This window comes from Exophiala bonariae, assembly GCF_035927105.1.
Source record: "Exophiala bonariae strain CCFEE 5792 chromosome Unknown scaffold_2, whole genome shotgun sequence".
In the NCBI taxonomy this organism is placed as follows: Eukaryota; Fungi; Ascomycota; class Eurotiomycetes; order Chaetothyriales; family Herpotrichiellaceae; genus Exophiala; species Exophiala bonariae.
Window position 1 is genome coordinate 186,250 of NW_027042477.1, and position 24,657 is coordinate 210,906.

Sequence of the window (24,657 nt, forward strand, 5' to 3'; positions counted from 1 at the left end):
TTGTCTTAAGATTGATCTGACAGATGAGTCTCAACGTATGCAGAGATATCAGTCCACTTCCTCAAATAAATTCTATTCGGGATACTAAAGTATCTCGACGTCTTTACTTCACAGAAGGGATGGAACAGTCATGCGCTACCAATTTCGGTGTCAGTCCTGGATCATTCGCAGAGAGCAGCAGTGGCACAAAATACTTGTCATGGAGTGAGAACTCGCTAAACCTATAAGTGTTGGTTCGCATGGATGCTAAGAGCAGTCCCGAGGCAGAAATGTCAACGGTAAACTTATTCCGTCTGTTCCTCATCTCCTCAGGACACTTAAACCGTCATCACATAATAAATGGCGGAAAAGGCTCGCCCTGAATACCCGTGCGGACGAAAAGGTCTCCGATCGACGATTGGTTTTAGTCACTTGGAGAACATGGATTCAGGCACAAAGGCGATGCCCTAGTAGCACAAAGAAAATGATATGTCAGCCACAATTGCAACAAGATCACGTTCATGAAGTAAAGGTCAATAATAAGTATTTCATCTAGGTCTGCTCATTGTTAAAGGAGGACAGATCTGGACCCCCAACGTGGCTGCTCCAATGACTGAAGCAAACGAGACGGTCGCCATTGTTGGTGCCCTTGGAACCCAAGGTGCTTCCGTGATCAGGGCGCTCAGATCATCGCCAATCACCTCACAGTGGAAAATTCATGCACTAACCTCCTCGCCGCAGTCAGAATCCGCAAGGGCTCTCAGTGAACAGGCCAACGTCTCTATCGTTTACTGCGACGTCAATGACCCGAAGTCCATCCACGAGGCATTCCAAGGTTGCACGCACATATTCGCTAACACTGCGTTTCATGGAGGGACATTGTTTGCTAAAGGTCAGAAGGCTGGTGAGGATCTGGAAAATGCCCAGGGTATGAATCTTGTGCGCGCGGCAGCCGAGACAAAGTCTTTGAAGCATCTTATCTGGAGTACTTTGCCGGATAGCAATGTGACTAGCCAGGGAAAATGGAAAGTACCGCACTTCATGAGCAAACAACACGCCAATGAGTACATCCTTGGTGGATACACAGGCTGTGACGCAAGGAGACAACAGCAGGAGCCAGGCTGGGGTAGCTTAAGGGACAAAAGCACATTGATGTCCATCGGCGTGTACGGGAGCAATTTCCGAAACCACTCCTACAGGCCTACCAAGAAGGTGAGAGCACGAGCATTCTGGATTTCAAGGTCCTACTGACATTGAATTTGAAGCATGAGCACGACGAATATGTGATCCAGCTCCCTTGTTCACCAGATGTACCTTTTTCGATCGCTGGGGACGAAAACGAAAATGTTGGAATTCTCGTACGTGCTATCTTCGAACAGCCGGAAACGTCCATTGGCACATGGATCTCTTGTGAGTCAGAGCGCATCTCCTGCCGACAATGGGTAGCATGCCTAGACACGGCGGCCAAGTCGCAAGGAGTTCGAAAAACAATCACTTTCGAGGAGTGTACCATGCAATCTATCGAAGAGAGATGGGGCGTATTAGGCAACGAAATCGGGCAAATGATGGCGTACATTAGTGAGCTTGAGGAGAGAGCGTTTGAGAACACCAGCGATCTCCCGGAAATCAACGCAAGTCAACTTGGAGTCCAAGCAGAGCTGGTACCTGTGCGTGTGTTCTATGAAAAGCTGGATTGCGTTGCACTTCTGCGAGAAGTGGATAATGGTGAGATACATTTGGGAACGGCGAGTCGCTAGTAGCTTCGAGTGTATCTCAAATGCATTATGTCACAATTGAGCTTTATGCCTAGCTTTGACTGCAATCAGGATGGTATGGAACGTGACATGTGCAGTCATGATATTTACAGAGAGCCAGCCATTGAGCAGTGACAAAACCGCATTTACCAAGATCGTGGCTCCAGAATAGAATCCGAATATTTGTCTACCCTCTCGCCACTCTAACCGTCGAACTCAACGGCCACAGTAAAAAGAGTCAAGTGACAGTGCACAGCTCAACGAAGAAGAAGCAAAACTACTAAGTACGCTCCAGCTTCCGTACGAGCAGAAGAATCGTGTCCACAACTTCAACTTTTCTGGCTGGGTATGGCTGGCGATGAAGTTATAATGCTTTACCAAGCACGTTTATCTAGGGAAAGCTTAGTCTTCTCGACCCAAGTGGAATCATTCGTAGAATGTTCAATTGTGAATCGGAAAGAATTGAGATGCTGCATAGCATACAGAGCCTCTACTACGGAGTCATGTTGGATCGCGAAATGCTCATGCAACAGAATGATGGAAGCATTGCCGACACAGGCTTTGCAGACCCCTTGGAAATGGGGGGAATGGGAGGATGTTTTTTCTAATAGTTATTGTCAGGTTTCTTGTCAGGTTTCTCGTCAGGTTTATCTGCCTGGGTTTTTTCCGAGTCTGCGAGATGGCCTCGTTCACCTCGTTGCTCGTAGAGCTGTTGGAGGACATCCCGGAAGGCTTGGGCAAGCCTGCACCAAAAATCACAATCATGCAGTGCATGACAAATGAGTCGCGGAAAACGAGTTCGCCTAGTGGGCAGCATCGCTGGAATTAACCTCTTACCCGGCCGCACAAGTCCACGCTGCGGCTTCCGAGGCCCATTCTTTCTAGTTAAGACTTGGGCAGGTATGGGTTCAATTTATTCAGCATTGTCCATTCGGTAAATTGGCGGAGAATCAGGGGTATCATTTAATCTTTGTGCACATAAAGATTACCTGGCTCCGTAGTTTGAGATCTACGGATGCATAAATCTCCAATATCAACAACTTGATATCAAGTTCTCAGGGGTCGTCCGAATTTCTTTTCATTCTCTACATGCCTATCCTCAAAAAGCGACACTGGACAAAATTTTGCATCTCATCGAGGAAAAGCCTAGCGTACCGTCCGTTATGCCGCTCCCAATACGCGACATCCATACCGTAGAGGAGGGCAACTACCCTTACATTATCGAACGAAATGTCTCTGTGCCATTGAAAAATGGAGGTGTAGTTCGATGCAATGTCTTCCTACCAGCAGGCATACGCACTGGTCATAAATATCCAGTAATCGTAACTTATGGGCCATATGGCAAAGACGTTCCATACCATCAGTGAGTAACGTTTCACAACCCGTGTGATCCCATTCTATCGAGACTGACATACCTAGGTTTCATCCTGCAAGCTATGCTCAAGTACCGGAAGAACAGAAATCGGATCACTCAGCTTTTGAACTTGTTACGCCATCGTACTGGACAGCTCACGACTATGTCGTCGTCCGGGCTGATGAAATCGGGTCAGGCCAGAGTCCGGGAGTGCTTCAGGTTTTTTCTTCAAGTATTCTACATGCATTTCCCAGCGTTATAGAGTGGGCGGGCGAGCAGTCCTGGTCTACTGGCAAAGTGGGTCTTCTCGGAATTAGCTATTACGCGGCGACTCAATGGCATGCTGCAGCTCAAAACCCGAAGGGACTGGCTGCGATCATACCATGGGAAGGCTTTTCAGACCTTTATCGCGACTTCGTCCGTCACGGCGGTATACTGAATAACTATTTCTTCGACGTCTGGTGGGCTCGCCAGGTCAAGGCAAGCCAGTATGGCCGAGGAGGAAAAGCAAGTCGCGAATGGGGCCCGGATACCATTGAAGGGGCCCTGTCCGAAGAAGAGCTGTCATTCAACCTAGTCAATACACCTCAGGAAGTCACCAAGGTGCGCTACGCTGACGACCCAATGTTCGCTAGCATGAACATAAATTATGATGATATCACTGTACCATTGCTTAGTGTCGCAAACCTTGGTGGCACAGGACTTCACCTTCGTGGAAATGTCTTCGCATTTACGCATGCGGCTTCAGAATTGAAGTATCTACGTTTCATCAACGGCCGGCACGATCTTCCATTTTTCCTTCCAGAAGAAGTCGAGATTCAGCGCAGCTTTCTCGATGCATTTTTGCACGACAAGGATCCGGATGGCTGGTCTCAGAGAGGCAAGCTACCTCCTGTAAGCCTGCTTTTGCGGAAAGGTAATCCCGGTTGCAACGATATCACCGCAGAAGCAGCAAGTTTCTCTCGCCGAGCAGAGCTTGAGTGGCCAATAGCGAGGACTGAGTACAAAAAACTTTACCTCACGACGGATCATAAATTGTCATTTGAGCAGCCGTCAACGAAGACAAGCAAAATCAGCTACGACGCACTGAATTGGACCGAATTGGGACATTCTATTTCTTTCAGTACTACACCGCTTCCCAGCGAACTCGAGCTTACCGGTCATATTGTGCTTCATCTTAGGGTGTCCGTCGCCGGTGTGGTTCAAAACCCTTGTCCATCCGATATTGATATCTTTGTGGCGCTCCGACATTTTACAAAAGACAGTGAGCAGGTGCTATACACTGGCACCACCGGACAGCCCATTCCCGTGACAAATGGCCATTTGAGAGTGAGCCATCGCAAGGTCGATTCAAATCATCTGCACCACCGAACATGGATGCCATATCGCAGTTACCTATCTTCTGATGTACAGCCTGTGCTTCCGAATGAGATATACGAAGTGGACATTGAGATCATTCCTACGAATGTTGTGGTCGGCAAAGGTGGCCGTCTTGTCTTAGAGATTGGATCGAGCGACCTGGAGCATACGGATGTGTTCAAGCACAACGATCCCGTGGATAGGTAAGATCTATAGTGTGTTGAGATAGCGGTACTATGGCACTGACATTGTTGTAGGAGTCCAAGCGTTTTTCGCGGCACAAACAACATTCACTTTGCGCCAGGCGCCCACAATTACCTGACTGTGCCAATAATCCCACAGGCATAAACTGACACTGGGTTGGGTACAGGCGTTCTACTTTAGATCGCAAGCATGAATAGAGCAGATATGAAGGATTGTAGACTACATACAAGCCAAATACATATCACTGCTCGTCTGCCAAGGAGGATTCTAGATGGCATATATCCTCTGTGACTGTCACTTGTGACTTAAATAAACGTCTTCTTATGCTTAAAAGGCACTTTATTCAGATATGTCAATTTCTGGAAGTGACGAACTACTCCGTATTGATATTCACGAACAAATCTGAGAGCATTCACTTGCCCTAAACTGAACCCTCCCTAATTCTCCCGTAGCTAGACCCACACCAACCCCATGTTCGTTGTCAGAGGATTATGGTGCAGCACCCTAATATGGGCCACCATACAACCCAAGGCTGGGTGACTGGCGAACTCCTGATCCCAGAGCTCTAGGGGGCAATCCCGCCATAAACACTCTATCCTCGCAAGCCTTGTCTCATACTTTTACGCACGGAAAAGAAAGGCTTAGGACAACAATTCATGGGCTAGTTTACTGCTTCTGTAAATTCTTCTTGCATATATGCATGAAGAATCACCGTCATAAGAGATTCACGTCTCTCCGTGTGGCGGTTGTGGGCCATCTGAACATCCTGGCACTCTACGGAGTAAGACCGGAGAGCACGGTAAAGAATGTCCGCCCATCGACCTCGGCAAGGTCTAGATTCTCATCAAGGTCTCACCAGATCTCGTCCTGCGTGGGGAATCGTGGAGTAACAGGGGGCAGCACCGCAAAGCGCTGCTAAAGATAGATTATATATAGACAGCCTCAGAGTGTGGTTCTGGCATGGATCTCTTACTGTCCATACTGTAACAAAGCCAGTGTTCGCACATGCACAGCACCTTGAACATGACTACCTTCTCCGAGAAGAATAGCTTCACCCATGGAAGCCAGATGTCCAACGTGGATCCTGGAGTTGAAGAGCAAGAGCTAGCCATTAGTGACTCAGTGAACAAGACTGATGCCACGTATTTGTACAAAGGTACCGTTGCAAGCACGTTGGTGACTAAGTGATTTTGCTAACCCAGACTAGAAAATACAAAAGGAGAGGTGATTGAGAAATACCTTCTCCCATGTCCGACAGCAGATCCCGCCGACCCCTTGGTATGCAGCATTGAGAGATGGATGGAATTTAAGTGTTGTTGACTGGTTCTTAGGTTTGGAGCCAGTGGCGAAAGCATCTTGCCATGATATCGACATGCTTCTTTGTCTTCATGTCACAATTCGCCAATGGCTCGATCACACCACTCATAGTACCCATTATTATTGATTTCAACATCAGTGTAGATCAGGCTACGCGTCTCATCACTCTAAATATCCTGTTCACAGGTGTCGGCGTACGTGGAAACATTTCCTTTGTCCGCATAATGGCACTGAATATCTTTCCAGAACTTCTTCTGGATTCCCCTCGCGCAAAAGATTGGCAGAAGGCCGACCTTCATAGGTTGTGCACTTCTATTCTTTGGCTGTGGTATGTTCTCACGATCAATCGCTGGCCCTATTAATGAGCGCAAAAGCATGCTGACCTTTGGGCAGGTATCTGGTGTGCAGTGGCCACAACCTATTCGTCGTTATTGGGAGGCCGTATCATCATTGGGTTCGCAGCTGCAGCTTGTGAGACACTTGGAGTAGCAATTGTGAGTCCTTACCCTACCGAGGAAAAGGTTGGTTGGATTCTGACTTCCACAAGGCATCGGACCTCTACTTCCTCCACGAGCGTGGGTCTATGGTTAGCCTCTACGCGTAAGTTTCCCCTAAGTTCGAAGTTCGAAAGAGTTCTATATTGATATAGGCGCAAACGCAGCTTCATGCAAGGAGCAGGACCTGCCCTAGGGTCAGTTTTTGGGGGCCTTGTGGTTAATGCGACTAATAATTGGCGATGGACAATGTGGTTGAGCGCTATCCCGAGCGGAGTTTGCCTGCTTCTTGTAATCTTTCTCATCCCAGAAACAAACTTCCGTCGTTCTGTCGAGGCTACTAAAGTAGGCATGACTTCTACAAATTTCGCAGAGCTCCGTCGTACTTTGAAATTGAGTCACAGGAAGGCTCTAGGGGTGACTAGCTGGTACGATCGGTATGCACTCCACGGTTCGAATTTCAAAAAAGGCACATTTACTAACAGAAGCAGGGAAACTTCCCTCTGGACCTTTTTCATTCGACCAATCGTTCTCCTGCCTCTTCCAGCCGTATTGTATGCTTCCCTGACTTACGGCGTAACTCTGGGGTGGTGTGTCATTCAAGCAACGGCTAATGCAACAGCATTTCCCACACTCTACAATTCCTCCGCCATAGGTGTCGGTAATATCAATATTGGAGTTCGTTACCCCTAGTATGCTCTTGAGTGCGTTTCACGCAGCTAATGTTCCGTTCAGGCTTTCATTGGTGGAATCCTGGGATGCGTTTATGGTGGCCCATGCAGTGATTTTATCGTGCGCTGGCTCTCCATACGCAACAAAGGGCAATTCGAGCCTGAGTATCGATTATGGTGCATGATTGGGCCCTTTATCTTTGGTCCGATCGGCCTCATGCTATGGGGTGGCGCACTAGGTAGTCATCTGAGCCTATACATGGCCATTGCAGGCACCGGAATCACCTATGCAGTTGTCTGTGCCGTTGCAACGATTGGCATCACCTACATGGTCGATAGCTACAAGCCTCTGAGCGTCGATACCATCACCGTGTTACAGATTTTCAGGGGTATTTTTGCCTTTGCGGTCTCTTTCACGGTCACTCCGTGGACCACGAACTCTGGCTATGTTAAGATGTCTGGATATATGACTCTCATTGAAGGAGGTCTCCTTTTAACGACGATTCCTTTGTACATGTATGGGGCTCAAATTCGGCACTGGACTATCAAGAAGTTCAATCTATATTGAACACCACACAAGAAAAGCTATGAAAAGCTGTTTGTCCTTATAACCAATGGTCATGCGGATGGGACAGGCACGAAACTTCGCTGAATGTACACACCAGTTGAGGTTGGGAGGAGAACGTTAAGGATCACAACGTAGAAAGTAAACTTGAAGTATATCCACTGTCTTGACTGTTGTCATGGTTACGATTGAGCATAGTAGAATTTATTACTTCTAGTCAGCCGTCCTCGTGAGCGTCAAATACAAGGCCAAGTCGACCAAACTGCCATCTACGCCTGTTTGCCGGTCCATTACGTGGTCATGAATTGCGCATTATCCGTGTGAGCTACATTGATCAGTGTGCTGTGTTTTTGACTTGAGGAGACAGGCTAGATAAAGCTGGCGCCCCGGCACAAGCCATTTCTCAACCTAGAAGTATGGGCCCATCGATCACACATACTGGGTAGTCCTCAGAAGACGCTGATCGACTCCACACGGAGTTCATATCACAGCAGCTTGGCGACTTTTCTGAGTGCTCAAGTCGTTCTTGGATATATCGAGGACAACAGGTACCGAGGAGTTAAAGGCTATACGAAATGAAGGCTGCACGCTTTCACGGCGTAAAAGACATTCGCATTGAGGAGATTCCACTGCCTACCACAGCGGCGGGTCTCGCCCTTATCGATGTTGAGTGGTGCGGCATATGCGGCACAGACCTTCATGAATATCTCGCTGGCCCTGTATTGATATCTCCTACAAACAAACCTCATGCTCTGACAGGCGAGCATATGCCTATCGTTATGGGCCATGAGTTCTGCGGCCGTATCCGCCAACTACCAGATGGCTATCGCGGTGTTCTAGCCGTCGGACAACCTGTCATGGTCGATCCGCGGATCTACTGTGGCATCTGTAATACCTGCAATGAAATTTCGACAAATTTTTGCCCGAAGATAGGATTTCTTGGGTTGAATGGGCAAGGAGGAGGTCTCGCTGAGACAGCAGCCGTTGATGTCAACATGTGCTACGCCCTACCCGAAACTGTCGATTTGAGATTGGCTGCACTGATTGAACCCCTGTCTGTGGCCAGACATGCTGTGCGGGTTTCTGGTATTACTGATCTTTCGCGAATCAGAGTGCTTATTCTTGGGGGTGGCCCAATTGGTCAGGCTGTAGCGCTGACTTTGAAGAACTGGGGCGCTCTGGAGGTTATTGCCTCAGAGCCGGCCGACTTGAGACGAGAGCAGATCAAGCACTTGGTAGACGCTGTGATCGACCCCAGGGCGCAGAACGTTGTTGCTGAATGTAAAAACCTAACATGTGGGTCTGGAATTGATTTGGTATTCGATTGTGCTGGTGTTCTCCCTGCGATGAATGCTGCATTCGACGCCCTGAAGAATAGAGGGATTTATGTCAATGTTGCAGTGGCATGGCAGTCGCCGGTAAGTGATGTCTAGACCACTTCTAGGAAGAAGCTGAGAATCTCGTAGCCCATTATCCCTCTGACAGCGTTTATGCTCAAGGAAATCACTATCAAAGGAACTTTAACGTATGAAGACGAGGATTTCGCTGCCGTCGTCCACGACTTTTCAATAGGTAAGGCCTCGTGAATGAAAGTTGTTGATAGAGACTGACTCTAGAACACAGGCAGATTTGGGAATCTTGAATCAATGGTGACCGCGCGAATTGGACTTGATGAGGTAGTCGACGGCGGCTTCGAGCGACTCATCTGCGATAAGGACAGACACATCAAGATTCTAGTGATACCCAGACGGCATCTCTTGAGCCTGTGAAGCAGTCTCGAGAAGACCCACGATCATTTCCATGGATGGGCATTGAAGAACTAAAGCTTCCTTCGGCATCTGCAAGCCCTATCGGTGGCTGTGACTCGATGGGAGTCGTTTCTGCGCCAACGACAAGATGTTCACTTGAAGTCCTAGAAATCGAGCTATAAGTCGCTTGATATTCTGGGTCATTTGATGAGTATATCTAGGCTCAATGGGTTGCAGGAGCCCGCCGTGACAGCTATTAGGCAAGCTTATGGACGGCGTTTGTTGAAAGCCCGAAAAGCTGTGAACGTGCTTGTACGGCTGATGATTATGTACCTTCAGCGACGCCGAGCCATGGAGATAGGTTCATAGTCCCATAGTCCCATCCATCAATATCCACGAATTCAAGGTCAAAATCAGACTGCATGACATCAGTTGCGCTGCTGTCCGCTAAGGCTTCTAGGTTGCTAAGAGTGAACGATGGCGAGAACATGTCAATGCCAGGTCCACTGGGCGGGAGAAGATTCCATTGCTGAGACTGCATGAGGTCAGGAAGGTCGTTCCGCTTGACGCTTGGTTGCGTGGAAATGGTGGGAAGAACTTTCTGTTGGGAGGTTTCGACAGGGCCTAGAGTCATTAGTCCCAGAGTCTATTCAGGACGTCGATGGATACATTACCATCCAAGTCATCGCCAACAGGTCCACCCATAAGGTCATTTCCTTCGGCAACACTTGGCTCAATTCCAAGGTCGGTTGTCTCCTGTCCAGGGTCTGCGAAACTGCTCGACCCTTTCTGGAGGACGCCCAAGAATGTAAGAATCGATACCCTCGCGTACAAAGCTTCAATCTTGAAACTTGTCAGCTCACCAACATCAATGTATTTGGGTTCGTTGTCGAGAGTGGGTGGATTTCGTTTATGTATGTTGTACAAGCAATTAACATGGACGGTCTACGGAAGCCCAAATTGATTAGCGAAATCATGGTCAAGAACAGGACCAGAAGTCTACTTTACCAGCAGTTTTGCAAACTTCCAGTACTCAGCCATACCATGTATCATGCGGACATTTGTTCTCACATTTGCCTGTGCTTGATATCGAAGACTGAGATTTGTGGACCACATGAAAGGCATCAATATCGCACAGCCACCATAAGCCGCATAGGCTACGAATGTCGGCATAGCACTTATCTTCGTGGATGAGGCTAAAGCTGCTCTGATCAGAGCGGACACTGTACACGCATGCTCATATGCGACTTGGGCAGAGGATTGCCTGGTCAATGACCACGCGTCATCGCCTGCAGTCCAGCAAAATAACGGTACAATCGATGCGTGAAGTACGCAAAGGGTTTGATGATAGATCAAGTTTGTAAGTAAGAGAAGGGGGAGAGGTGCACCGGGCACAGTGGCGAGGGAGTCCGCCTCGAGTTTAAGGGTTGAGGGCAGATTCCGCCACCAGAGCGCGACCTTATCGTCCAAAGTAAGGATAGCTGTTACCCTGCCAGCAGAGAGACTTGTCTCTGGGGTCTTGATTAAATTGACTGCTTGTGACCTGTTGTGATATGAGTGACGATCCTTAACAGTCGCTGGAAAGCTACGGCGGCTTACCAGAGTGTCATGATTTTGGACATTTCCGCAAAAACTGAAGTAGAACCTTCGGAGGAGGCTAGGGTCGTTGTGGGTGAGGTCAGAGTACCAAGGCCAAAGTCCTCCTCAGGCCATGGCAAAGGTAAGCTCATCAGATCGCCGACCGTGTCCAGAACACCGCGACTTTCAGTGTTGTGGCAATGCATGATGTACCATGACCAGAAGAGGCGACGCTGAACTTCTACGTCGAAAGCTTGGATCTTCTGTTGCTGCGAATTTCCGATACCAAGAATACAAAGCAAGTGGAACGCATTAGCTGGATGCTTGTGAGCAAGGGTGAAACTGCTCCGTCTGCCAGTTCTCACCTTTGTAGAGCGAGCTGACCTTCCAGGACCCTTGACTATGCCAGAAAAGTGTCAGGTTCAAGAAGGTCACAACGAGATCGTTGCTGAAATTCTCAATTTCTTGGAACGCAAGCTTTCCAGCCTGCTGAGCCCATTCAGTCATAAAACCACCTGCCTTGAGTGTTGCAGACCCATTGCTATCTTTGTAGAAGCTATAATCGTAGGCTCAGTAATAAATCTCCTTACGGTGCTCTGCAACACTTACTTTGCTCCCCAAGCACAGACACTGAGAAGAGTGTGAGGAACCACTGTGCCCTTTGAAACGGATTCCAGGAAGCTTGTCTTGTGTAGGAGCAGCGTTGAATTGCAGACATTCTCGTAATAGATTTCTATCAATTCTTTTATCAGTGGTCTCGGGATCCCCAGATAGATGCCTTGACCAACGGTATTCACATGTGTTCGATTGCTATTGTGCGTAAGCGCTGGCAGGTTGGTCTGACCGTAATAAGGATCTAAACTTGGAGGCGTTTGTTGTGCTTTTCGTGGCACGGTGCTGCGAGCCTCGTAGCTGCAGCTATGCTCAAGTCGTACGCAGCGTTTACATTTGGGTTTCTCGCCCGTACAGCGTATCTATCACGACCAGTCAATCAGTGGTCAAGGCACTTGTTGCAAGTCCGCCACGACTTTACCTTTTGGAGTTTACAGGTGCTGCAAGCCTTCCTTGGGCGCCCTGACATGTTGGAAAGACCGCTGTGTAAAGAATTGAGGGCTTCGGAGACAGAAAATGCTCTTGTGCCACTTTTCAGCGTGGTCTTGCAGACTCAACCAAAGGGACAAGGAAGACCACAGTGTGGCGGAGTTCATTGGCGAGAAACTAACTGGTTAACAGCCGAAGTAGGGATGGAGGGACCCTTGTCGCACACGACAAAATGTCCGGTTTTTAACGATAAAAGACGTGTTGGGTTTTTTTACGGTTTGACATTTCGTCGGTCTATTCAAATCTTGAGCCACTACCGACGAGCTAATTAGTCACCGAATGCGACTAAACTTTTTAGAAAAGATACAAAGCCTATAGAGGCGATAATTCTATATAGCTAGGGCCTTGGCTTGCGCTAGGTCGAAAGTAGAAAAGGACAAAAGACTGTCTTGTTTTCTTAATGACATGTCACATACCCTTAAATGTCTGTCTTTTTAGCAAAAAAGCAGACAACCTCGATCCCTAAGCCGAAGGCCTCGGGCTCCGCAACGCCCCAGACTTTATTTCGTCTGCTATATCCGGCAGGCCCAGCCTCAAAATTCGCTTGCGGGGTGGTCAACTAGTTTGATGAGTCGGTGAACACGGATTATTCCAAGGATAATGGTGGCCTAACTCTCCCACCCCCCCCGCTGTCGTCTCCACAGATGATGCTGAAGGCCTGTGGGGAAGGTGTCGGATATCCATGGGAGTCACGATGGGACAAGAATTGAGAGTGAATGGGTTGCTTAAGGGACTCCCTAGACCTTAGGCCTTGGAGGTCCCGAGGGTCCTCTGTTACACCCAGCTATAGGTGGCAAGGTGCCTTAGAGGGTTGGCTGTACTTCCACGCCCTAGTACCCTTAACTTAACGACGCCCCATGTATCATCCTCTCTCGCCCAGGCATCCGCTCAGGGATTGTGAATTCTCGACATGCTGTCACATGGACAACCAATTAACCACAGACTAACTCATTCCTTGCGTCGTTGGAAGCCATCCCAGAACCCGAGATGAGTATTTCCAAATCCTGTGGGGTATTTGAGTCCGGCACCGATCATTCTATCCACTGGCCCACAAAGAAAGCTGGTCAGTGACCGCAAAAATGCCAACTGCGATGAGGTTTCTTACGGTTGATATGTGCTAGCCATATAAGTGCAATGCTGGCAAGGCGTGGAATTTGCTGCCCAGCTCCAGCACACAGAAGCAGTATCGGAAGAATTTCTGTGTGGCCGATGTTGTAAAAGGCCGCTCCTGTACCAGCGTCTGAAAGATACCCAACCATACTCAGATCGGGCACAAGTATTCCACAGGCGAAAAACCACCATGACCCCCCGGCCTTTCGATACGCCCAGATCGTTGCTACACTGAGGGCTGCTCCTTCCCATCGGAGAAGCCTGCCTGGCCATGCTTTCACCGGGGCGAATTTATACTTCTCTGTCATGTTCTTTGTTGTGATGGTCGGCGCTTCCACTCACATATGGAAAGGTCTGATGCCCAGTAGAGAAAAGATATTCAAGCGTGCGGACCTGGCATATGATGAGAGTTTTTATTCATGACTGTGGACGCAACCAAGGAACACACCTTTGTTGGGAGCACGAGAAGCTGAATACATTTGCCCCACCATGAATATTCCGAATCCCGCTCCAAGTTTCGGGGCGCTGAAGTTGGTCTGTTGCGTAGGCCCTAATCCCATGGCCGCCTGCTCCGACGCATCTGCATACACGAGATGGACAATCACTGCGAGTACACAAGGGTATACCGTCTTTCATCTGGGAGGCGGAGTTTCCTTGCGATGAGGACACAGGATCCCGAGTCCCTAATGTATATTTCAAAGATCCTCTGGATCGCTTAGTTTCAGCCAGTGTGCTTGCTACTAGCAGAAACCCTAGAATTGACCGACGATCTCATTATAAACCCCAGCATTTGCCGATATCATAGCGGACGGTTGACAATGTCGTACTTTGAGATAGCGGAAAGCGACATCGGACCATTGAATGACAAAGTCACCATTATTACGGGTGAGCACCCCGACAGCATAGCCCTGGCTTACAGCACTGACAAAATATAGGGGCATCTTCTGGCATTGGTCTAGCGACAGCACAACTTTTCTTGTCCAAAGGCGCCATAGTATACGGGGCAGACCTACAGGCGCCCATAGCTACTATCAGCGACCCCAAATTCAGCTTTACGTCGCTCGATGTAACATCCTGGCCGGATTTATGCGCTTTGTTTCAGAAAGCCCACGCCGAGCAGGGCCGCATTGATGTTTTGTTCGCAAACGCCGGCATATATTCACGCGAGGACTATCTCAGCGTGCGACAAGGCACAGATGGACAACTAGAGGAGCCTTCTAAACTCACATTCCAAGTCAATCTTAGCGCACTTGCGAATCAGGTCGCCCTAGCGGCCCATTATATGACTACGCAGCAAACGCCTAGAGGCGGATGTATCACTCTCACAGCCTCAAGCACCTCCTATCAACGTTTCGACGCTCCAGACTATGTTGCTTCGAAGCATGGCGTGATCGGTCTGATGCGAGGTACAAGTGTACATGCTAAGAACAATAACTTGCCACTCAGAATCAATGCTGTAGCACCCAGTTGGACACGGACAGGTCTTGTGACAGTCTCGCAGATGCAATTCGAAAATCTCGGCATCATTAGCCAACCACCTGAAGCGGTGGCCCGTAGCGTGGCATTGCTGGCCTCTGATGAGACTCGTTCCTGTCAATGCATATACAGTCGTGGTGGCGAATATGTTGAGGTAGAGGAGCCAATGCATGCAACAATGTTAAAGCAGTTCCGATTCACAGGTCTGGCGGAGGAAGATGAGAGGGAACAAGTCATTGATCTCATCTTTGGTTCTGGAAAGGAATTGGAGGTACAATAAAGCGCTAATAAGTAGCTATGACAAAGAAGAGGCAATGCTAAACAAGCTTCGCGGACATAAATGGTCCCCTTGTCGACAGTCGTCGTTCCCTTACTGGGCCGTGATTTACTATTTTCCGCGCTATCCACGAGCCGCGGTGACATATCGTTGGGGTAACGAGCAGAGATATCAAGATACTGCTTTCGCTGTAAAAGTCCACCCACCATACTGCCTTCTCCCCTTATGCATCTTCCCAGTTGTGCACTCATTTCAATTACAGATTTATTATTCTTCGCTTTTTGACTCCTGCGCAGAGAGTCGAAATGGACGAAAGCCGGATCTACGATAAGGTCCAAGAAGCCTACAGTGCCGCCGTCAAAGGTAACGGTAGTGATTATGGACGCAAGATCGCTGCGGCATTTGGGTACAGTGAGCAAGAACTGGCAAGTATCCCTGATGGGGCTAATCTTGGTCTGAGCTGTGGAAACCCATTAGCGCTTGCAAAACTGAGAGAAGTACATGTGTCCCTCCCTTGCGTTCACGTATTTTGGCACGACTGTGTGATATATTGCCAAGAGCCTCAGTCTATTATCTAATTGTTGAGCAGGGAGAGACCGTTGTCGATCTTGGTAGTGGAGCTGGGTTCGACGTGTTCCTTGCGGCAAAACGGGTCGGAGCCCAAGGCAAAGCTATCGGAGTGGATATGAACAAGGTATGACATCTCATATCTCTTCCTTGCTGTGGTCAGAAGCACACTGAACGGATACAACAGGACATGCTTGAGCGAGCAGAAAGGAACAAGGAAAGGACACAATCCGCCAATGTCTCCTTCGTGGAGTCTCGAATCACCAAAGTGGCATTGTCCGACGCTATTGCCAACTGCATCATAAGTAATTGCGTTGTAAATCTTGTCCCAGAAGGAGAAAAGCAGCTCGTGTTTAACGAAATGTTCCGGCTGCTCAAGACTGGTGGGCGCGTGGCAATCAGCGATATTCTGACGAAAAAGGAACTTTCACCAGAGCTGAAAGGTGACATGGCTCTTTATGTGGGATGCATTGCGGGTGCAAGCCAAGTGAAAGAGTACGAGCAGTACCTTCATGTAGCAGGGTTTGTCGGTAAGGTTCTCCCTTATCTTTTGGAAGAGTACTGTTTGTGTCAAGTTTGCTGAACCAATACCGCTGGTCACAGACATTCTGATCGTCGATGCCCACAATGACTTGAATGTGTACAAGGATAAAGGGGCACAAACTTCAACCCAATGCTGTGGTACAGATGCAAAGAACTCCCGCTATGAGAAGGAGTCCTCTTGCTGCACTGGCAAGGGCGCCGAGCAAGCCGACGCTCTCGAAGCGATTAGGAATGACTTCGATAACTTGGATTTCAATGAGTGGGCGGGTACGTGTAACCATAGTTCTTCAAGCCCATTTTCGTCAGCTTTTACTAAACGCGATTTAGGATCATTCAAGATCTATGCTATCAAAGCATGATTCGACTCCCCTCAGGTAAAGACGCAACAGGTTGTTCCTATTTAATTTTCCTTGAGTTACCTGAAGCAAAGCAGAGTATCTCTTTGAAGTCGCGAAGTCCGCATCTCCATAGGCTCGCAACAGTCAGACATCATCAAAGACATCTCACGAAGCCCCTTTCTGTAATTTTGACTTAGCATTTGGCCAATTACCTTGATTTTGTATTGAACTATTGTGACGATTCAGAATCCCACATTGACTAACATTTTCATCATGGCATAGCTCTTGTTTCCAAGTCATCGACTCTCCACATACACCTCAGCATTTTGAGTGGAGGTTGTTGGGTAGTACATAATGATTCCAGTCAAGAGGTGACGATCCATGAATAGATACCAGAACAGCTGATTACATGCTGAAGACTCTCCCTTGAGTCTTAGGTCGTGGGATCGTACAGTTGTGAAGTTTTCACTGGCACTGGTAACTCACACGTCTTCTCCGGTGTCTCTAGCTGATGCAGATTTCGGAAAGGCTGTAACGGCTGAGGCAAAGGTGCTCACACTTCATCCTTCGCAACGTCTCATATGTGGCCTCGCTCGAGGTTTGCATTTCAAGTCTTATCTCCCACTATCAATGTAGTTTGAGTTGGGCGTTTGTTGACCCTTTTTTGTTTAGATATTAATTTAGCTAGAAATGAATTCCTGAGGCGCGTACACATTCCATGAAATATTATCTTTTCCCAAGGTCTAGATATGTCAGACCGGCTGCGAGATGCAGGAGAGCTATCCTCTTTACGGTTGTGGCGTTACTCGTATGCGTGTCGATATGTCACCATCTTGGCGAGGTCATCTAAGTTTCGACTAGTATTTTCAACACCCATTTTGTTCTCAATCGCAACAATTATTAGTTTCCTTCGGTCAATCCAACCAATTTCCTTCAGGAGAAAAAAAATGCATCTGACGGATGACAAAGTCACCTCTGTTGGGCTGACGCAAAACAAAACACCAGCACACACACTGATCCGAGTCCGGAACAATCAGCGACGTCACCGTGAGCGACGACGACAGTATATCACCTTCCTTGAAGAGAAGGTCGACCATAGTGAAAATCTTCTCGCCCAGGCAAGAGCAAGGATTGCGGAACTAGAAAGTGATTGCAAACACTGGAGGAATCAGGCTGCTAAGAAACATCCTGATCGAGATGTGAATTCGGAACCGTTGGCACCAACTGAAGGACAACATCAACAAGAGGGTAACGAGACCCTGGAAACCACCTTGTGGGTCCCAGAAATCAGTCAGACACCCGATCTAGCTACCACATCCAAGTCTCAATCCTCTCTGGTGGCAAAGAGATCTATGATCGTAGAGGGCTCTTTTACCCCATTAATTTCACCGCAGGAACCATTACCAGCGTTCATAACGGCAACCTCTGTGACTCTTCTGCATATCCCAGAATCTAGTCTGGTGCCGCAATTTAGTACTGAGATAGAGAGGGAATCTACATCAGCACTTTACGGCGACACATTCGCCGACCAATTCGAGGATGCCTCTCAGGGCCTCTTAGGCCAGGAGTCGGACTGCAAGACATATCCTTCCTTCCAAGACGAATCCACAGTGCTTTGCAGTCATGCATCCGTTTTAATCGCGCAACAGAATATTCGAGGAATGGATGAAATTGCCATTCGAGGTTGGCTTGAGAAAGGCTTCCGGCGTGGGAAACACCAAAATGAAGGTTGTCGGGTTGAAACATCCTTGTTGTTCGCCTTATTGGATTTCATCAGCACGTTTTAATCGTGCCCTCTAACTACCATTCTATTGGGGAGACGAACTCAGCCACTCATTCCGTACCATAACAAGAATCTTACTGGCAAATTGACATTTAACTGCTAAGCAGACTCGAGGTAGAACATGAAGATCGGTATGATAGAATTTAGTCATAAAAAGCCAAGGCGCTCCGTTAGGGATTCTGGACGACCTTGAATAGAAGAACAGCCTGCGAGGTGCTGCCTATACTTAGTGTTCGTTTCTCTGGTGACTTTGGAAGCGTATAAAGTAAAACGGAGGGACTTTAGCATTTTTGATTTATCCTTCAACTTGGTCGTTGTTGAGAGGGAAGAGGGCGAGTGGGAGGAGAGATTTGGGTTGACCGACAATCTGTGCGGACCAGCAGCGCTTGTGGGAGCTCATCGATTCTGATACTTCACCGTAATAGGCACTGGATATGAGTCGAGTATTGTACCCGAGACCGCCGTTGTCTACAATGCGCAGGTGAGCCGGGTATGAACAATGCAAATGTAGGAACTCTATCAGGTATACTCAAATTGTGCATCCTTTAGTGGGAAGTTTTCTTAATCATTGCTCACGTCGCTATTACTGTTGCTCTGAGACTCCTGATCATACTTGGGCTCCTTCAACATCTGGAGTTCTGTCGGCTGAAGACGGTGTCAGGGAAAATGCATGGTCTTGGCGATCTGCTTCAAGACATCAAGCAGCTCCGAATCTTTTGTGCTGAGATCCTTAAGGCCATCACCTTGCAAGTTGAAAGGTCTGATATCAGGCTGGCATATAGTGCCAACCGGGGGAAGTAAACCAGTCTGGAAGTACTTTCTAACGGCCTTGGCAGTGCATAGACTTGGTGCTGTCTGAGAGCAGTGGCCCTCGGAGTCTTGCTGGAGGAGCACCGAGCCTGGAAATTGCGAATTCATGTATTGAGCATTACGTAGTGGCGTGACAGTGTCGAGCGTGTTGCCGATCCATAGAATGGGATGAGAAGTGTTGGCCGAGAAGGGGCCTGAAAATCGCCATTTCGCCCGCTTCTGCCATCCCCCACAGGCAAGACGCGTCTCCGCCCAGTAGTCGCCCATACTTGAGCTCAGAGCTTTCAAACTCTGCCAATATTCGCGAAACTCGTCCTCTGTGAAACTACCTATGCCCTCAGCATCGGTACATAAGACAGCAGCGGTTGCTTCAACCTCGTTCCAGCCGGGTGAAACGCAAGCTTCGGAGTAGGGGCCGTCGAGGATGCACTCATTCGACCTATATGCCGGCACACGGCTCTTCTCTTTATAGTCCGCAAAGAGGCTTCCAGTACCATTGGTGATGTCTTGCAACAGCTCTACCATTATTGGTCCGAGGATGACGGGCTGATAGAGCGCATTCTTAGTCACCGATTTGATATCGGACCATGTGATTATTTCCGGACCACGACGCTTGTTCCCAACAACAGAGAGTGGATCATCCCATATGTCGTGCAAGAGTTTTTCATATGCGGCCTGAATGGCTTTAGCACCCCCTGGGCGCCAGAATGGGCATTGATCTGGACCTGCTTCATTGCAATATTCAAAAATCCGCACAAAAATTTGATCCGTATCTACCAGATTGGTATTCCAGGGGCCATTATAATAGTCATCCGTAGAGACTACTCCGTCGAGGGCCAATCTTGATACACGTTCTGGATACATTGACGCGAATGTGGAGCCGATGAGTGTACCATAAGAAAATCCCCAGTATTGGAGCTTCTCCATTCCTCGCTGCCACCTCGTCCGTGAGACGATATCCAAGTTGTTGTGACATCGGTGTGCCTTATTAAAAGCCTCCTGAGCTTGGATGCCTTGATGTTCTCTCCACTGACCATGCCGTTCAATTATTTCGACTATGTCAGCGGAGACAGGAGTGGTGTTGACATGCTCCAAAATTGACGGTCCACCATCTGCACTATCATCGCGGGATGAGCATCCGTCTGCCAATGCTCTCGCACGTCTCCAGGCAAGCCTTAGGGAACCGTCGGAGCTACCCAGAATGCCCTCAGCCTCACTCTGCAAGGTCCAAACTTGACGAGCGAAGTTATCTTGAAAACAGCTGAGGATAGGTGTACTGCGGTTGATACCTCGAGGATCAAAGCCGATGATGTCGAAATATTTGTCCTCGGCCTCAGCCTCGCTCGGTTCTCGGTCAGCATCCACGACTTGTTGGATCAGAGCACCGTGGACAAGCGCTTTTGCAACGCCTGAGCCACCTGGACCGCCTGGGTTGATCAATACTGCTCCTCCATAATGAGGGTCATTGACTGGGACTCGAGCGGGCCTCCTGATCACTGCCAATGCCACTTTGTTGCTCGATTCGATGGGACCGTGGTAGTCCATTGGTACTTCAAGTCGAGCACACTGGAAGCCATCGTAACAGTCGTGATACTGGAGTTCGTTTGAAGCGACAATCTCGGACCATTCAAATGAGGGAGAGTTGGCCAGTCGATCATCGGCTAGCACATTTGGCTCCTGCCATAACTTCAGGAATTTGCGCGAGGGTTTAGTTACCGCGAACGCAAACACGACTAGGAGCCAGAAGCAGAGCATTTTCACTTTGCTCCCTTGCTCCTTCTGCATGGCTCGAGGCTGAGAACTCCATCGTGGTTCTAGGGTCGACTTGATGCCCATATCCGTGGTAGGGTGGAATATCGTAGGTAACTAGTTAATTGAAAACTTCTCAGGTCTTGTTGTTTGCTTTGAATGGCAACTGACAGCAAACATTTCTTATCAGTCAAGGATGGGTGACTTCTGGGGGCCAAGGAGAATCAAACATATGGCATCCTTCATTGGCAGATTGGCACACTTTCTTCTTCTTGCTCATTCCCGAACCCCAAATAATCTAGACTATGTACAGTCCTGCTGCAGATAAAGATCACAGAAATCAAACACTCAGTAGATACATATTGATTACAGAGTCCAGAAAGTTAAAGAGATTAAAAAAAAATCGCTATCTGATGTGTAAACCCTTGGCTCGGTTATGTAGCAGACAGCTTTTCTAGTTAAGTAGGTACCTAGTTAGGTAGTTGACTCTGTCCGCAGCCCCTCCCTTGGTAATTCCCGAACTATTTATTTACGAGCAACGTAGATAGTGAAGCACTACCCTGTGGCTGGGTGTCCCCACCCCCGGAGGGGCCCGAGTGCGCACGTAGCTTTACCGGGTTACTTGCCAACGCCTTGGCCACCAAGATGTGAGCACTTCCAACGGCGGATATCTCCTAAATGTCAGATATAAGGTAAGGTTCCTAGGAAACCGACTCTAATGGCATTGTCGATCATAACTGCAATAGGCTACGTCGAACAATGGTTCTTGGAAATGGCACTCATGCGGTTGGGTGCGTGTTGTGAACCCCTCAAGGCGCAGCCAATAAGCTGAGAAGGAACTTATCTCTCGCTTCTCCCATTGACACCGATGCTATCTTCCTCAAGTTTACTTCCATTCCAGGTTACACTCTTGTACTACATCGGAAGTGACTTACTCGGGGATATTGCAGCCATGTCGATAGCCAGCCACTGTGTGAGGGACTCTCGGCTATGTTGGTTTGTGGTGTTCAGAGGGACGCCAGGCGTCTCTGTGTGTGTGTCCTAGATGTGATACATAAGGAGTTCTGCGCTCAATCGCACTCCGTCGAAGTCTACTGATGTTGACCAACTAATTTCAGCCTTATAAAGTCGGTCCATGAAGAATGAATGAGACAGCTATGTCGTCCATTCAGGTTAGCCATCAAGCAGAAGCAATTGAGCAGGATGCCTCGAAGGCACCCACACCACTCATCAATAATACCCATGAGCAACGCGACGATGATCTAGAGAGCGCGAAACTGAGCGCCATTGTGGTCGATTCCAACTTGACAAGTGGTGCAGCAAGAGCCGAGGCAATGCAGCTTGTTTGGGGAAAGCATGGAAGACTTATCGTGTGGGTTGGCATTAGCATGATGTTGATCGTCTAGTAAGTTACCTGATGCTTACCGTAGGTCATGAAGAGACGACTGAATCTGATACATCACAGTCAGTTCGACAATGCTTTGCTATACAATTATCGAAACTATGCTGCATCGGCCTTCAACAACGTGGCAGGTCTTTCTACACTTGGCGTGGTTGGTGCCATAGTGTTCGCCGTTGCTAAGCCTCCAATTGCTAAGATCAGTAACACGATTGGACGAGCGGAGGCTTACATCTTCTGCATTATGTGCTATCTCCTGGGATATATTCTCTGTGCTTCGTCAAGCTCATTTGGTGTCTATGCCGGAGGGTTTGTTTTTGCTAATATCGGCCAAACTGGGGTAAACATACTAAATGATATCATCATATCCGACATTACTAGCATGAGAGCTCGAGGTTTTGGTATATCAATCAGTTTCTTTCCCTTTCTCATAACGCCGTGGATATCGGCCTTCATTGTCGAGGATGTGGTTAACCCAGGGGGCGTTGGCTGGCGGTGGGGAATTGGTAAGACGGGCCCCTTTAATCCAGCTCACTCGCTAAAGAACACAGGCATGTTCGCTCTCATAATGCCAGTAGCTGCATCGGCCTTGATTCTGCCACTCATGTACTATCAACGAAAGGCGAAGAAACAAAGCCTCATCCTGACCCAAAAGCTCAACGTCCATGAGTTCTGCTCGCAGATCGACCTAGGGGGCTCATTTCTGCTAGCTGCTGGGTTTGCCATGTTTCTCCTACCCTTCACTATAGCTGGATCATCCACTGAGAAATGGAAACAAGGTTATATTATAGCGCTAATTGTGGTCGGCTTCGTGACATTGATCGGATTGGTTTTCTATGAAGCTTTGATCGCCATTCACCCCATCGTACCTCCTCGGTACCTCAAAAATCTCACCATTGTACTCTGCTGCACCCTCGGATTTCTTGACACCTTCGGCTTCTCAGGCACGCATACCTACCTTTATCCCTGTGAGTTGATTGTTTTTCCTTCAGCACTAATCGTCTACGACACCGAACGACCACCTTCATTGAGCTGTACTAACGACGTTCTTTCCAGGGGCCACAGTGGTTCAGAATATGGGCCCTAGAGATGCCACTTTCCTCAACTACACCAACGGAGTCTGGCAATGTCTCACTGGAATCATTTCTGGTGTCATTATGTGGAGGACTAAGAGATATAAGTGGCTGCTGGTTGCTGGTGCGATTATCAAATTAATTGGCTATGGGCTTATGATTCGCCTTCGTGGAGCTCACAACTCATGGGCTGAGATTTTTGTCGTTCAATCAATTCAGGGCATGTAAGTACTGCCTCCCTCGGTGACTCTCTGACAGTATGATCGTCCGAACACCCATCATGCTGCAACCATGTACCCGGAATGTCAAAAGTCGCTGGCTAACCTAAACCGTCCTTGACAGCGGGGCCGGATTCCTCGAGATGATCATCATTGTTGCCGCTCAAGTCGTTGTGCCCCACGTGGAGATGCCTCAGGTAACAGCCTTGGTCCTGCTGTGTACCTTTGTAGGTGGCTCGGTAGGCGGTACAGTGGCAGGCGCAATTTACACGGGGAGCTTCAAAGGTGCACTGCGCCTTCATTTGGGACCTGGAGCAACGGAAGACATCGAGGACGCAGTCTATGCTTCGATTACCAGCACTCTTATTCCCGCGGTCGGTACAGTCCAACGTGATGCGATCAACCTCGCCTACTCGGACGTGTTGAGAGATATCACTTACTCTGCCGTGGCAACCTCGGCGATTTGCGTCGTTGTGGCCCTTTTCGTGCCAAATCTTCGCCTGAAAGAGGCTCGCAACCTCCTGACGAGCAGCGCCGATACTCCTGAGAGCATCGAGGAGAGTGCTGGCGCATCGGTGGGCGATTCAGCTCGGAACACGCAGTCCGAGGCGCACGTGGTAAAGACCTAGTCGTATGTATAGATTTAGGCTCCATGTTGATCATCAAGACCTTGTCACGAGACGGCAGGGTATTCTTGCAGTCGTAAAATGCTGCTTTCTCGATGCCTGTACTGATCGACCACTACCAGCTAGTTTCTTAGAGACCAGATAAAGACGCCACTTGGGCCAACATTTGGAGATGAAATTGTGGCCAAGGGTTAGTTTTGAACTCGTGTGACCGTATGTTCGAGGTTTACCAAATTTAAATAGGTCGTTGCGAGGTACTCAAGCATTCAGACACCCATTGGCAGCGGATATCAGAACTGATGGATCACCTGATTGGCTTTTTCGCTCAATACTCTAACTGGAGTGAATATTTGCCTGACACCCAATATGGTTTAGAGTTGCTGCAGAAAACCGCCCTTGGCCCCATCCAGCCCCAGTCAAGGATGCGGCCCTTAACGTCCTTCGTTTCGGTGCTGCCTGGAGAAGATCGATTCGACAGCCTCTAATCTGCCCTGCCCGGACAACATGTGAACGTATTAAGAGCTGGCGGATAGTCTCCGTCACCTGGCTGGGCTGGTCAAGCTT

The 24,657-nt window shown here is 48.6% G+C and overlaps 10 protein-coding genes across 10 annotated transcripts; 8 read left to right on the top strand and 2 right to left on the bottom strand.

Moving 5' to 3' along the window:
* Nucleotides 1–588: 588 nt before the first annotated feature.
* LTR84_004577 (uncharacterized protein) lies at nucleotides 589–1,736 on the top strand (the record flags this gene model as incomplete). Its single annotated transcript, XM_064848152.1, has 2 exons — nucleotides 589–1,191; nucleotides 1,245–1,736. The coding sequence occupies 2 exons, from the start codon at nucleotides 589–591 to the stop codon at nucleotides 1,734–1,736; spliced, it is 1,095 nt and encodes a 364-aa protein (XP_064710776.1).
* A 1,160-nt stretch (nucleotides 1,737–2,896) lies between these two features.
* LTR84_004578 (uncharacterized protein) lies at nucleotides 2,897–4,653 on the top strand (the record flags this gene model as incomplete). The annotated part of the gene is made up of 2 exons (XM_064848153.1): nucleotides 2,897–3,096; nucleotides 3,153–4,653. The coding sequence occupies 2 exons, from the start codon at nucleotides 2,897–2,899 to the stop codon at nucleotides 4,651–4,653; spliced, it is 1,701 nt and encodes a 566-aa protein (XP_064710777.1).
* Nucleotides 4,654–5,673: 1,020 nt separating this feature from the next.
* LTR84_004579 (uncharacterized protein) lies at nucleotides 5,674–7,700 on the top strand (the record flags this gene model as incomplete). Its single annotated transcript, XM_064848154.1, has 9 exons — nucleotides 5,674–5,806; nucleotides 5,858–5,928; nucleotides 5,982–6,161; nucleotides 6,214–6,295; nucleotides 6,361–6,461; nucleotides 6,515–6,567; nucleotides 6,617–6,898; nucleotides 6,953–7,139; nucleotides 7,197–7,700. 9 exons carry the CDS (start codon nucleotides 5,674–5,676, stop codon nucleotides 7,698–7,700), a joined length of 1,593 nt encoding a protein of 530 aa, XP_064710778.1.
* A 572-nt stretch (nucleotides 7,701–8,272) lies between these two features.
* On the top strand, nucleotides 8,273–9,466 carry LTR84_004580 (uncharacterized protein; the record flags this gene model as incomplete). Its single annotated transcript, XM_064848155.1, has 3 exons — nucleotides 8,273–9,115; nucleotides 9,164–9,269; nucleotides 9,321–9,466. The coding sequence occupies 3 exons, from the start codon at nucleotides 8,273–8,275 to the stop codon at nucleotides 9,464–9,466; spliced, it is 1,095 nt and encodes a 364-aa protein (XP_064710779.1).
* A 304-nt stretch (nucleotides 9,467–9,770) lies between these two features.
* On the bottom strand, nucleotides 9,771–12,104 carry LTR84_004581 (uncharacterized protein; the record flags this gene model as incomplete). Its single annotated transcript, XM_064848156.1, has 7 exons — nucleotides 9,771–10,069; nucleotides 10,120–10,390; nucleotides 10,454–10,988; nucleotides 11,045–11,339; nucleotides 11,389–11,579; nucleotides 11,633–11,997; nucleotides 12,057–12,104. The coding sequence occupies 7 exons, from the start codon at nucleotides 12,102–12,104 to the stop codon at nucleotides 9,771–9,773; spliced, it is 2,004 nt and encodes a 667-aa protein (XP_064710780.1).
* Nucleotides 12,105–14,052: 1,948 nt separating this feature from the next.
* On the top strand, nucleotides 14,053–14,990 carry LTR84_004582 (uncharacterized protein; the record flags this gene model as incomplete). Its single annotated transcript, XM_064848157.1, has 2 exons — nucleotides 14,053–14,119; nucleotides 14,170–14,990. 2 exons carry the CDS (start codon nucleotides 14,053–14,055, stop codon nucleotides 14,988–14,990), a joined length of 888 nt encoding a protein of 295 aa, XP_064710781.1.
* A 302-nt stretch (nucleotides 14,991–15,292) lies between these two features.
* On the top strand, nucleotides 15,293–16,456 carry LTR84_004583 (uncharacterized protein; the record flags this gene model as incomplete). Its single annotated transcript, XM_064848158.1, has 5 exons — nucleotides 15,293–15,484; nucleotides 15,577–15,681; nucleotides 15,742–16,084; nucleotides 16,158–16,364; nucleotides 16,425–16,456. 5 exons carry the CDS (start codon nucleotides 15,293–15,295, stop codon nucleotides 16,454–16,456), a joined length of 879 nt encoding a protein of 292 aa, XP_064710782.1.
* Nucleotides 16,457–17,382: 926 nt separating this feature from the next.
* On the top strand, nucleotides 17,383–18,222 carry LTR84_004584 (uncharacterized protein; the record flags this gene model as incomplete). The annotated part of the gene is made up of 1 exon (XM_064848159.1): nucleotides 17,383–18,222. The coding sequence occupies one exon, from the start codon at nucleotides 17,383–17,385 to the stop codon at nucleotides 18,220–18,222; it is 840 nt and encodes a 279-aa protein (XP_064710783.1).
* Nucleotides 18,223–18,875: 653 nt separating this feature from the next.
* On the bottom strand, nucleotides 18,876–20,864 carry LTR84_004585 (uncharacterized protein; the record flags this gene model as incomplete). Its single annotated transcript, XM_064848160.1, has 1 exon — nucleotides 18,876–20,864. The coding sequence occupies one exon, from the start codon at nucleotides 20,862–20,864 to the stop codon at nucleotides 18,876–18,878; it is 1,989 nt and encodes a 662-aa protein (XP_064710784.1).
* Nucleotides 20,865–21,934: 1,070 nt separating this feature from the next.
* LTR84_004586 (uncharacterized protein) lies at nucleotides 21,935–24,096 on the top strand (the record flags this gene model as incomplete). Its single annotated transcript, XM_064848161.1, has 4 exons — nucleotides 21,935–22,182; nucleotides 22,243–23,144; nucleotides 23,233–23,473; nucleotides 23,592–24,096. 4 exons carry the CDS (start codon nucleotides 21,935–21,937, stop codon nucleotides 24,094–24,096), a joined length of 1,896 nt encoding a protein of 631 aa, XP_064710785.1.
* Nucleotides 24,097–24,657: the final 561 nt, after the last annotated feature.